The sequence below is a fragment of the Pituophis catenifer genome, unplaced genomic scaffold (genome assembly GCF_029215685.1).
Source record: "Pituophis catenifer annectens isolate HBS135680 unplaced genomic scaffold, rPitCat1.0.hap2 SCAF_7, whole genome shotgun sequence".
Lineage (NCBI taxonomy): Eukaryota > Metazoa > Chordata > Lepidosauria > Squamata > Colubridae > Pituophis > Pituophis catenifer.
Genome location: NW_027256887.1, coordinates 20,830,398 through 20,844,278, shown reverse-complemented (window position 1 = coordinate 20,844,278; position 13,881 = coordinate 20,830,398). Strand labels below are relative to the sequence as shown.

Sequence of the window (13,881 nt, the reverse complement as noted above, 5' to 3'; positions counted from 1 at the left end):
CTGCGCCTTGCCTGCTTCCCCAGCTCCTCTTCTCTAAATGAGCACTTGGCAGCTGGAAAAAACAGGAGCCGACACACGATCTCCAAAGTTTCTCCCCCATGGAATCCTAGCTTTTTCCTGTCTTCCGCCATCTCCAAAGTTTCTCCCCGATGGAATCCTAGCTTTTTCCTGCCTTCCGCGATCTCCAAAGTTTCTCCCCCATGGAATCCTAGCTTTTTCCTGCCTTCCACGATCTCCAAAGTTTCTCCCCTGATTGACTGCCTCCTGCCTTCTGTGCCTCCTCAGATCTTTGCAGTTTCTCCCCCCATCGTGTGCTAGCTTTCTCCTGCTTTCCTGCCATGGAGAGGCATCTGCAGAGGGTAGAACCTGCAGAGATCGGGGAAGGCCCTGCCTCTGTGCATGCGCAGCAGAGACCGGAAGACCAACTGGCCGATGGGAGGTGTGCGCATGTGCAGTGGACCTGGGCTGGGGTGACGGCTGGCGTGCCGGCATAAAGGGCTCTGCCGCCTGTGGCACGTGTGCCATAGGTTCGCCATCACGGGTCTAGGAAATCAATCCTAACATATATAGAGATAGAGACTCTCAGAAACAGTCTCAAAAAACTCCTGCCTATCCTGGTACTTTTAAAAAAAAAAAAGCCTTAAGTCTGCTTCTGATACTCTCATAACACAAAGCTGCCTATTTGCTCCATCAAACTGTCAGACTTCTTTTTTAACAAAAAGTGAACACATGGAAATTGAACAAATCAGCAGTAAATGGATATGTATCTTATTTTGCTGTTCTTATATTAGACATGATCTATCATGTAAAAGGCAATGTTATTCACCCATATAGTTTACTTTGAGAAGAGGCACGCTGATTTAATGCTGCATCAAATAATATGGGATGTTGTGCTTCAACTGAATTTATCTACATAGCTTCATAATGTTCTGAGCTAATGACAAAATATGAATCACGGAAAGAAAACAAATGTAGTCCCTAAACTTGTTGGTATCTGATGTAACAAAAGCTGGGCAGTTAAAGAGAAAACATAAATATCATATTAGTAGGACAGTGTAAAATATTTCAAGCCAGCCTCATACAACAGAAGACCTGTCTTGGCTTTCCCAGTTCCAGGCACATAAAATATTTGGGCAGAAGCTTCATCTGAAGCAAATTATGCATGTACTCAGAAATGAACACAACTGGGAAAGCCCATGTCACAATTATGCCATTATTCCAGAAACTGCAGCTGCCTTGTTGCTTTGAGGAGGGGATGCTTTGCTTGCACTAATGTCTTTTCTGAAGCCACCCTTAGAATGCATGAACAGTTTATGCCTAGGCCATTCAAATATATGCTGGAGCATGCTATTTATGCACATAGAATGTTTGCGTTTTCATGTTATCTTAAAAGTATTGAGATTTTTAACATGAGAAAGCTGAAGATAAGACCAAGAAGAGATGATTGTCCTGAGATCAGCAAGAGACGAAAGCAGCAGGAAATCTAAGGCCCACGATGATTTACACTGTGTATGATAACAAATGTATTGATGGGATAATTACTGAGCACAGAATTGTCACCTTTGTTTTATATTTAATAATTCTGAATAATAAAAGTGCTAATTCCACAAAAAACATGTGACTGCTTATTCCCACCAGATCAATTAGAATTGCCCAACTATTTTACTATTTTGTTAATTCTGCTGTAATCCACTGTTAAATGTAACAGAATGTTACATGTAAATATAACAGAAAAAACATTTAATCTCAAAATTAGATTATACAATGTTCTCCTGCTTATCATGTTTTAAATGTCATTATGGCCCCCTCTTTCCAACTAATTTAATTGTATTTTGACTTTTGTCTTTTAGTTAATCTTGACTGCTGGCAATAGACAAGGCATCATTTTCAGAAACACATTTATCTTTGTTGAGAGAAAATGACTGGCCCAAAGTCACCTACTTGGATTCCTTGCCCAGTCAGGGTTAGAACTCTGCCCACTCCAAATCGAAAGCTTATTTTTGTGAATTCAAATATAGAATAGAATAGAATAACAGAGTTGGAAGGGACCTTGGAGGTCTTCTAGTCCAACCCCTTGCCCAGGCAGGAAACCTTACACCATTTCAGACAAATGGTTATCCAACACCTTCTTAAAAACTTCCAGTGTTGGAGCATTCACAACTTCTGGAGGCAAGTTGTTCCGCTGATTAATTGTTCTAACTGTCAGGAAATTTCTCCTTAGTTCTAAGTTGCTTCTCTCCTTGATTAGTTTCCACCCATTGCTTCTTGTCCTGCCCTCAGGTGCTTTGGAGAATAGCTTGACTCCCTCTTCTTTGTGGCAGCATATTGGAACATACTATCATGTCTCCCCTAGTCCTTCTTTTCATTAAACTAGACATATCCAGTTCCTGCAACCGTTCTTCATATGTTTTAGCCTCAAGTCCCCTAATCATCTTTGTAGCTCTTCTCTGCACTCTTTCTATAGTCTCAACATCTTTTTTACATCATGGTGACCAAAACTGAATGCAGTATTCCAAGTGTGGCCTTACCAAGGCATTATAAAGTGGTATTAACACTTCATGTGATCTTGATATATAAAGAATAAAAATATAATCCAAACAATGATGTAAGTTAAATTGTATAAAATTGCCCCAGTGTATTTAAAAGTCACAGTAAATATTTCTTTCTTATTAAACCTTAAACTTAATATCCAAGAGTAAAATAGAAACTATTTAAACATTGCAACCAAAAGGTTTCTAACCTTCAAATACATTTTTAAGTTCATTATAAAGTACCATAAATGTCTTCCATAGAAACAAATATTATGGCTTGTTCATGACCTGTGCAAATTAGGCAAATTTGAACTTGCTGTACATGGCTCATGAAATCTCTTCTCCCATCTCTATTTTTAACACTGCCATCAGTGATTATAAGCATTTAAAGGCTGATTAGCTTTGCTGAACAGTTAAACAAAATGCTAACATAAGAAATATAAGCTGCTCTTCTTATAGTAAAAAGACATGCAAGACCTGGTAATCTTAATTAACATTTTAGATAAGATTTTGAGGAGAGCATTTCTATACCCTAACATTTAAACAGTAGCATAAAATAAGTCTATAGGACCACTATTAGATTGAAAATGCAACCATAATTTTAATGGAGTAAGGCTTATTTATACTTCAACCAATCTTGTTCCCATTTACTATGCTTAACATAATACAAAAGCCTGTCATACAACATACAACATATCGATGATATGAACCTATTGGACATGATGAGGACATGAACCTATTTGTAGGGTACATCTTGAGATGCTATGTCTATACATGTACACACACACACCTTTCATTAATAATGAATGAGGACACACTTTGTATTCAGCCCTGTACTGATCTTTTAACTTGTATCTTTAGCCTACAACTATTTTAATTACTAAGGATTTGCTACAAAATACTGCAAATTATTAGGACTATTGGATTATGGATTATGGATTAACCATGTGCTTTTACAGCAATTTCATTGATTACATGAATACATTTGTATATTACCAAGAAAACTCTCAGTGGACAGATGAAAAGTATCTTAAAAGACTGGAGCCTTGATACACTTAAACCCAGTAAACCTAGTAAATATAATGAAACTTAAATATGATTTTTTTTAAAAAAAAGTATCATTCACTGTTGTTTCTTTTAATTCTAGCAGCAGCAAAGTAAATGAAAATAATACGCTTTTTCCATTATTAGTTTTTGATCATTGCAAAAGACTATGTGAACTATGCATGGAAATCAGAGTCACTTCCCATTAACACATTCTATATGGCCCATGAAAAACAATATGGCTAACTTCAAGCAATAAATCAGGACAAAGTCCTCTAGTCTAGCCACATATCAAATAAATATTTACAGTATTGCCAGTGTAAATAATTAAAAATCATCACCAATAGACTTTCAGCAGTTATAAATTCCTTCCATCAATCTAATTAGCAATTGAGCAATATAAAATCTTAACAAATACCTAAGAGCCTACTTAACTCAGAGAGTTAAAAAACTTTTAAAACATTTAAAAACTGTATGTTTTAAAAGTTAAAGTCTCCTTCAAGTCATGCTCAGGTTCTTGCACTTTTCTTGAAAACAGTATGGATGCAATTTGCTACTTTCTTTTTGCCAGTTTAGCCACACTTTAACTCTTGAGCCAAGACAAAATCAGGCTACCGCCTGCCAGATTAACAAAAACCCATCAAAAAAGAAAATAACTTGAACAAAGTGCATGCTCAGTTACCTGTACATTTCTTTATGTTGCTATTCCGCTTTCCATGAGAGCCCAGCTTGCATCCAAAATTTTCTTCCCAAAATTCTGCAAACCACACATTCCTTCTGTTATTTGCTAGGGTTCGACTTCTAAAATATCTATCGAAACCTTAATTGAAAATACAGATATTTATTTTTATTTTTTTATTTTATTTATTTATTTCGTCAAGCATGTATAAGACAACAGATATAAGTATAAACATGCTTATGAATACATGAAATGGATACAAATAAATGGGGACAGTAGGACAGGGACGGTAGGCACATTGGTGCGCTTATGCACGTACCTTACAGACTTCTTAGGAATGGGGTAAGTTCAACAGTAGACAGTCTAAGGTTAAAGTTTTGGGGGTTTGGGGAAGAAACCACAAAGTCAGGTAGTGCATTCCAGGCATTGACCACTCTGTTGCTGAAGTCGTATTTTCTGCAATCGAGTTTGGAGCGGTTTACTTTAAATTTGTATCTATTATGTGTTCATGCATTGTTGTTGTTGAAGCTGAAGTAGTCATTGACAGGTAGGACATTGTAGCAGATAATTTTATGTACTATGCTTAGGTCAGACCGAAGGCGGTGTAGTTCTAAGTTGTCTAAGGCCAAAATTTCAAGCCTGGTGGCATAAGGTATTATGTTGCGAGCAGTGGAGTGGAGGACTCTTCTTGTGAAATATCTCTGGACTCTCTCAATTGTATTAATGTCCGATATTTAGTGCGGGTTCCAGACAGATGAGCTGTATTCGAGAATTGGTCTAGCAAATGTTTTGTATGCTCTGGTTCGCAGTACAATATTACCAGAGAAGAAGCTACGCAAGATTAGGTTAACAACTCTTAATGCCTTTTTGGCAATGTTGTTACAGTGGGCTCTGGCACTTAGATCATTAGAGATGAGTACTCCAAGGTCCAATATATACATACATGAAGATCAGAACAAAGTGCTGAACGTGAAAAGGTATTTGGCCTTATATGCTATGACTCTTTCTGTATATAAATTTCCCTACTGGTGATTTGTAACATCTTATAGCATTACCCAGTTAACACTAGAGCAAATTAAAGCCTATCTTTATTACTATTATGTTAATACAATGCAGAGTTTGGGTGACATCCTAAAAAAATAATGCATCCAATTGCTTGTTGAAAAGAAGTATCCTTGCTCAATCATAAAGTAGCTTGCTTTCATTCATGAAATATCATGAGATCTCAGATATAAACTGAGATCAACAAGAGTAGGCAGCAAATAACTGGGAGAATTCTTTTAAAAGCTTACTTTGTATTTGGTTTCCTATGTATATATTTATGAAATGACTGAACATTGTTACTGTGCATCATCATAACTGTAATAAATTAATTCAGCAATTCAGAGAGGTATTAAGGTATTTTACAAGTTCTCTGTCTCAATATTTTTGACAAAAGGCAATTTTCATACTCCTCCATTTCACCTTTATCTCACTTTGCTCTTACCTCATGTTACATACAAGAAGTCTTAGAAAGTCTGACTCATTACTTAATGAAGCTGAACGCCTGAAAAATAGTTATCTCAAGTGTATATACAAGTTATAGTAGCACAGTATTATCAACTCTGAGTGGTACCTGCTAACTCCCAAAAGACATCAAATTATAGTTCCTTCTTTTCTTTTAATTAAACTGCCATGACTGAATCTGAAACCTTTTTTCTACATTTATTATGTCATTTACCCATAATCCTATAGCTGTTAGATCCAATCAGCTGTATAAATGATTCAACAATGCAATGCAACAATGGTGCCCACACATGACTGCCCGACATGTGGCAGAACATTTCGTGCCCGCATAGGCCTTATCAGCCACCTGCAGACAGCCCACAACCTGTTAGATGTCAAGGTCCTCTTCGAACACAATGGACAAACATCATATGTGATTCTAGATATTGTGCCAGTGACTATTGTATATTGGCAATGGAGAAAAAAAACCTTCCTGATATAAAGACAATTAGCTGATATCAATAAATGAAAGCTATTGTGTATTTAACTAGATGGTAGTGTCAACCCTGGAAGCCATCTTTAACTTTGGATCTTCAGGGCTGCCACACTTGGTGGATGGGCATGCTGTGGGAAACGGGAGGAGGGTTGGATGGAGACGGGGTGAGTTGTATAGCCATAAAAACATTCTTTTCTCTGGAGTCAAGGACATTCAACCTGCTCCTGGAGAGGTGTGACTGGGAAACAACTCCAGATGGGACGGGGACCTGATTGGACCTGGTGATGGACATGTGGGTGCAGGAGAAGGAACTTTGACTTTACTTGGGTGGGAAAACCCATGTTTTCCCAGATGTGCCCATATGACATCTCTAATAAAATGGAACTTTGAGGAAAATGCCTGCCTTGGAATTTTACTTCTGTTGGGGGTGTTAATTGGAACCCTGACATGTAGATTTTTCTACCAATCACAGTACTAATTTAGTATTTAGGAAAATAATTTAAACATTAACCAGAACCATTGAGCATAGAATCTATTTTCACCAACTAGATAATGTCAATAAACATTTGAAATAAGTAAAGGAAACTTTGAACAACAGGCTTTGGTCCCAGTCTGAGCTTAATTTTTATTATTTATTTATTGTTTTGTGTTTATTGGATTATTATAGAGTGGGCCATATGTCTGATTCTATGTTTCCAGTTATTTTTATGGTTTGTTTTTTTTTAGTTTTGTACATCATCCAAAGTTGAGCGGCCAATAAATTTAAATAAATAAATAAATAAGGTACAAATAGCAATGGCACAAAATGATGTCATTGTTGTACAAGAAATCTTCAGTTTAGAATTTCTTCGGTATAAATAAATTGAATTGTTTACATAATATGTTCTTCTCAGAATGATCATAAATTGGATGCACAATACAGGTAATCCTCATTTAATGTTACCACTGATTTCATACTGAATGAGGGGTACTTACAAGCTGTTCTTACAGTTACGACCGTTAGGCCATCCTCATGTGATCACTATTTGTGACTTTTACTGCTGGCTTCCAACAAAGTCAATGCAGAAACTGGCAGGAGAATGCAAATGGCAATCACATGATCACAGATCTCTATGACTGCATGGGATTTGGCTAGTCATAGTCATAAATCATGTTGCACCTTACAACCTTGTCACTTAGCAGTGGAATTTCCAGTCCAAATTATTGTTGGTAAGCAAGGACTACCTGTAAAGTACTGCTTCACAGAGTGGGCTTGAAAAATTTTTACTTGATAATTGTGAGTATGGGAACCAAACAACCATGCACCTACAGAAGATGGAATGAAAATACCATTTAAAGTTATTTGGCGTCATCATAAGAAAACCATGAAATAGTTTCATGATTGTATGATGTGCCAGAGTTACACAAATATATACTAGGGGCTCCTCCAACTAAAGATTTATTACAGAGTCTTACCATCAATGGAAGCTCTTTTGGGCAAGATGGTGACAGCCCCTTCTGCTATTTCTTCTTGCTGATAAACAGGTGAAATTTTAGAACCCCAACTGTCTGAGCCTATCCAAAGAAAATGTCCAGTTTGATTCAATTTTTTAGCAGCTTCCAGTATTCTCCTGTAAACAATAATTTAAAAACAAAACCAGTTATTTTAAGCCAACTTTTATAAAGGTTCCTCCTTAAGAGTCATAAAACTAGTTGTTTTTGTCAATTCATCAAACATTTTAAATAGCAATAGCACTTAGACTTATATACTACTTCACAGTGCTTTACAGCCCTCTCTAAGCAGTTTACAGAGTCAGCATATTGCCCCCAACAATCTGGGTCCTCATTTTACCCACCTCGGAAGGATGGAAGGCTAAGTCAACCTTGAGCCTGGTGAGATTTGATCTGCCATATTGCAGGCAGCCAGCAGGCAGCAGAAGTAGCCTGCAGTACTGTACTCTAACCACTGCACTAACACGGCTCTTTAAAGGAGACATGTTGGGGGGCTTTTGTACAAAAAAGTGTATAGAAAAAAATTCTGTAATGTTTATTTATTTATTTGTAACATGTAGTTATTTGTTTACATTATATTTCTATAAAATCAAAGCCATTCTCAGCAGCTCATGCAGAAAAAATTACAATATAAAGCCTTCACAATACAATACTTAAAAGTATCATGGCAATGAAGCAATAGAAATTAAAAAGAAGAAAGGCTGACTTCTTTTTCATGTTTCTGTCCGCCTCTTTCAGCTGCCTTCTCTATCAGTTCCAAACCAATACCTTCTCTTTTCTGCTTTACTGGTTGTCAGGTGCTGCAGGGGTTATTATTAATGTCTGTGGAGGAAGAGACTCTTTCTTTCTTGCCATTACTTTTTGTTACCTGAATCTTCTGCTTAATTTGTTTTCTTAAACTCAGATAGCAGCACTCAGTGAACTTTGGCTAAACTTCCAAAACTAAGCAAGCTCAGACCTGTTAGGACATGACTGAGTGACTTCCAGGGCAATTCAGAGGTATCAGTTAGACAGGAAAGAATATTCCAAGTAAAATAGCAAAATTGATCCCTACCATTGTCAAAATAACTGCATGGACAAGACTTGAAGTCTTCAATTGAGGTCAAGCTTCACTCAAAGGTTGTTGTTGGTTTTTTAGTAAATATTGGGTGACTATGAAAGACCCAATTCTTTCATAGTCGCCTGAACTTTTAAATAACAGTATTCCAAAGGGACAAGTTCAAGTGATTATGAGAAAAGAAAGGGGAAAGATGTGGACTTGTCATTTTGCTTCCTTTTGAATGCTTTCATTTCACTTGTACCTTCCATTGTTACTCAACTTTACAGTCAAGGGAAGAGTATTAAGTGAATTCTATGGAAATGGCAAGAAGTCAGAGTGCCAAAGAAAATTGACCCCAAAATGTATCCTTTCCCTCTAAAACCTTAGGTATTCACCATGTTATTTTTTCTATTTTTACTGGGTTCCACTGAAGCAGGAACACTCTGTGAAAACCAAATGTTTCTTTTTCCTGTGTTTAAGGATTGCTGGAAAATTGGAACGAGCAACAAAACTGAAATCTAGTGTGAGTAACATTGATAAATAAAACCATGACTTTGAAAGTTACCTATTCTAGCAAAAAAAAAAAAAAAAGAAGAAAAAGCCAATACCTTATATCATCTTCATTTGCAAACATAATTACAGCACGAGCATTTTGAGTCTCCATCAAACGCTTAATAATCTTCTCAAATTCCCCTGGTCTTGGTTCACGGGGGATTTTTAGAGACTGAGCAATGCAGACACCACCTGGAGAAAAGGGGATAATAAAAGAAAAGCTATAAAATATAGGGGTTTTTTTACTCATTGCTTTTTTTTTAATCATTATGCCCAGTTTACAGTGAAAATAGAAATCTGGCTTTAGAGAAGACTACCAAGCCAAAAAACAGTTTAAAATTGTAACTTTGCAAATGCAGTACTAGTGAATAATGCTTCAATTTTTTGTTAAGCTCATTGCATCTAATTTCTATTCTATCTAATGTCATTATTTATTGTATAGTGCTCAACAGTATGAATTATTAAAACAATATAGTAGGAATACATTTTATGGCAAAAATATTTCAGTGGATACAATAAAGTCTCAAATCTGCATTCTTCTTCTGGAATCTATATCCAGGCCTACTACAACTGTTAATCACCACATTATTAATTCAGTTGTATTCATTATTCAACCATATTATTAAAGTTGTGTATAATCATCAATAAAAACTACACAGTAGTTACAATTGATATACCATAAGAACAATCAAATCCATCCAAGGTTTAAAAATTCCAGTCTTCTATGCAACCCCTTGATTCCCTGATGTCCCAACTTCCATTAGCTTGAACATTAGCATGGAACAAAGGAATAAATTGGTTATTCCTGGAGCCTCAAACAGGATCACCCCAGCGGTGAGTTTCACATTATGTTACTACAGGTTCGCCACGTGGATGCCCAGTTCACGTGCCCGCCTGCCTTCCGCACATGTGCCAGCTTTGCTCATGCGCGCACCTTCCATGCATGTGCCCAGCCTCAAAAATGTCCTTAAATAGGATGGCATAGAGCCGGGTGGGCAGGTGGACGAGTGGATGAGTGGGTGGGCCCACTTGCGGTTTCCGCTACTGGTTCGGGTGAACTGGTCCGAACCAGCTGAATACCACCTCTGGATCACCCCAATTATAAAATAATTTTAATTTTCATTATATTGGCAAATATTAGAGAAAATATCTTTGTTTATTCTGGCTGTAGGGCCAAAGATAGTATAGTGGTAACACTACCTAACCAAGTCTTTCGTCAGAAAAATTTGCCCTAAGATTTAAAGACTGATGAAGAATTGATTCCACTGGATGTATTCAGCTTTTTCTCTCGACTCCTCCATCCCCTCCTCCCAAAACTGAAACAGAATAAATGACATTTAGAAAGGCTGTGCCCTTCTTTAGAATGTAATATGTAAAGATAATTTTAAAATATTCAGTTTGGCTTAAAAGAAATAGTTTAACAAAATATCTTGTATAGCAGAGCCGGTTTTAAAGTTACTAAGCAGGACACTTACATTAGCATGCTGTATATAACTCAACATCTCTGCAGAGAATTTTAACACTTTTTAAATGGCTAAAGCAATAAATTCTCATGCTAAAACCAAAGTTGTACAGCTAAGCCAAGTATGGGAAAGAGTTAGAATGATTTCACTTACAACCTTAGCTGGCTTCAGTAGAGGTATGACAAAAGGAAAATAACAATAATATAGGCACTTTAAATGCAGTACTATTTGGAGGTGTGTCTGTGTGGAGATAGGGGTGTGTGTGTGTGTGTGTGTTTGTGTGTTTGTGTGTGTGTGTGTGTGTGTGTGTGTGTGTGTGAGAGAGAGAGAGAGAGAGAGAGAGAGAGACAGACAGACAGACAGACAGACAGACAGACACTAAAGATAGATAAGCACAGGAAGAGAAGGAAAGAGATGGTATGTTTCATGGTCTACTTCATAAAATAATTTTGCCACTCCTACCCATTCTGTCACCTTCACCAGTCATTTTTCCATTGTGGGTATTTTAAAGTCTTTTCATTTTTGTGCATATTACAACCTTACAGTAATTATCATACATAAAATAAAACTATATTTTATATACCCATTTGTTCCACTTTAGAATATGCCATGTCCAAGCATGGCATATACTAGATATCCAACATTCAATATCCAACCTTCATATCCAACATTCATCTGGATTCTGTTTGAATCCAGGCTTTTCCATGTCTTTAAGAATCACAGATGCTTTGGTTTTCATGATGTCATACATTTGAAAATGAATATATTTAAATAATACTTAAATAATAACTTTTTCCTTTCAGACATCCCACCAAACACGTAAACAGATTAACTTTTTTTGGAGGAACGGAGCCCCAAATTGCCTACATTTGTTTTGGGAAAACGTGAAACTCTTTTCATTACCAAAATGTTAAGCCTCTGAAAAAAAATTAATCTTTCAATCATTCCTTAAATGTATATGTGCATAGAAAAGAAAATCAATTCTTAAGAACAGTGATGAAGGAAGGACAGAACGTTATCTCATTTAGAATTTTTAATTACAACTAAAGATGCTCTGATTTTTAAGAAATCCATTCCCTTTCCTTTGAGTAGATCAAGAAAAGTTGCAAATACTTATCCATTATACATAGTGAATTCTGTGGAACTTTGGGAATAATGGGAATAATGAAAATAATTATTGTTATTGGCAGACTGGGTGTCATACCAAAAAGCCTTGGATGACACTTGGAAAATTTGCGCATTGACAAAATTTCCACTTGTCAATTGCAAAATATCATGTTGCTATGAACTGCACATATACTGTGCTAATACATTATGACATCCTAGGTTCTTAGGAATAACTTGATGTGAATGAAGGCCAACATCCACTAAAGAACTGGCAGCTGTGTTTTCATATTGTTTTGTATATAATAATACAGGAATCATAATCATAGTTATAATATCCTACACAGACACAGTGGATCAGTGGCTAAGACGCTGAGCTTGTCGATCAAAAGGTCAGCAGTTCAGTGATTCGAATCCCTAGCGCCACATAATGGGGTGAGCTCCTGTTACTTGTCCCAGCTTCTGCCAACCTAGCAGTTCGAAAGCACATAAAAATGCAAGTAGAAAAATAGGGACCACCTTTGGTGAGAAGGTGTTCCATGTGTCTTTGGCATTTCGTCATGCCAGTCACATGACCACGGAGACGTCTTCAGATGGTGCTGGCTCTTCAACTTTGAAACAGAGATGAGCACTGTCCCCTAGAGTCAGGAACAACTAGCACATATGTGCGAGGGGAACCTTTACCTTTACACAGAGCCTGAATAGCTGTTTTCTTAGATTTTAATGTCATAAGAGAAACATCATCACCACAAGAGAAACACCACACCGCAACTGAACTGGGCATCATCCTGTGATGAAGAACAGTAGTAGGAATAAATAAAAATGCAGTTCAGACTTCCTGCTACATTCACAATAAAATCAGCACACCACTCTTTGACAAGCAAAGCAATTAGTATGTTTCTTTGTCTATATGTTTCCTCCATCCACCCACTCCCTCTGTATTCAGGCAAGGAATCCTCTTTTGATTTACAAGAGGTAGTCAAAAGCTGAAATGACCTACAGAGAAAATACTGAACTTAAACAGAGATACAGACCTAATCCACATCATTTTTAAGTTGTAATAGGAACACAATACTATAATGAGATATGGATACTTAAGAAGTATTTGACAAGATATTGAGAATTGGACAAGTTGGTCTCTCTCAGCTTCAGTCACCTAGCTCTGTCTTATTTGTCTGTAGGTAAAATATTGAGAGACGATTCTACAGATGATCCTGTCTGGGTATCCGACGGTCAGAGGATACTCACTGAATAAAAGAACAGGATACACATGCTCCTATTTCTAAGCAATGTAGGTTAAGTATTAGGGCCTGCAAAGATTTCTATTTATTTTCATATGAACAAAAGCAGAGTCTAGATGGCTAGAAATTAGTGCACATTTCAGATGGAGGTTTTGCTTCAATGAAAGCTTGAGTGAAACACCCAGTGGTGGGTTGCTACCAGTTCGCCCTGGTTCGGGCGAATTGGTAGCAGTGGCGGCGGGAGGCTCTACTCACCCGCCCGGATGTCATCAAATATGCTCTGTGCATGCGCAGGAATGGTGCGCATGCGAGCGAAGCAAGCGCACGCACGAGCAAATTGGTAACAAAGGTAAGTGAAACCCACTCCTGGAAACACCCCTTGAAAGTGCTTTATAAAGCAACCTGGACCCCTCACTTCTATGGATAGAGTGAAGCAGCCAGATTGCTCTGCTTTGCGTGTCTGGTCACCTACCTCCTCTGAAGCTTTCTTTAGCACTTTCAATACCAGAACACGCTTCTGCTACAAACTTCCCATATGCAGGAATTGCATCATCCCTTCTACCCAGGTAACAACAGAAGAGGCTTCTGCTCATGATCAACAGTTGTGCAGAAGCATCTGGAGGCTTTTACTAGTGCCAAAAGGGAGTGCATAGAAGTTGCATAGAAGTTGCAAGATAACAAAAATTGTTTTGTGGAGATAAATTTGAAGCATAGGAACTTGAATGATCACACAGGAAGTTAATGGAGTAAGTGTAT

At 37.2% G+C, this 13,881-nt stretch overlaps 1 protein-coding gene across 1 annotated transcript in view; it reads right to left on the bottom strand.

The window, feature by feature from the left end:
• GRM8 (glutamate metabotropic receptor 8) overlaps positions 1–13,881 on the bottom strand; it is a 502,734-nt gene that overhangs the window by 222,648 nt on the left and 266,205 nt on the right. The window contains exons 3-5 of the mRNA XM_070947976.1: positions 9,374–9,509; positions 7,691–7,845; positions 4,258–4,395 (exon numbers count right to left, since the gene is read on the bottom strand). Of these exons, the coding sequence (XP_070804077.1) occupies positions 4,258–4,395; positions 7,691–7,845; positions 9,374–9,509 (429 nt within the window). The remainder of the gene's footprint in view (positions 1–4,257; positions 4,396–7,690; positions 7,846–9,373; positions 9,510–13,881) is intronic.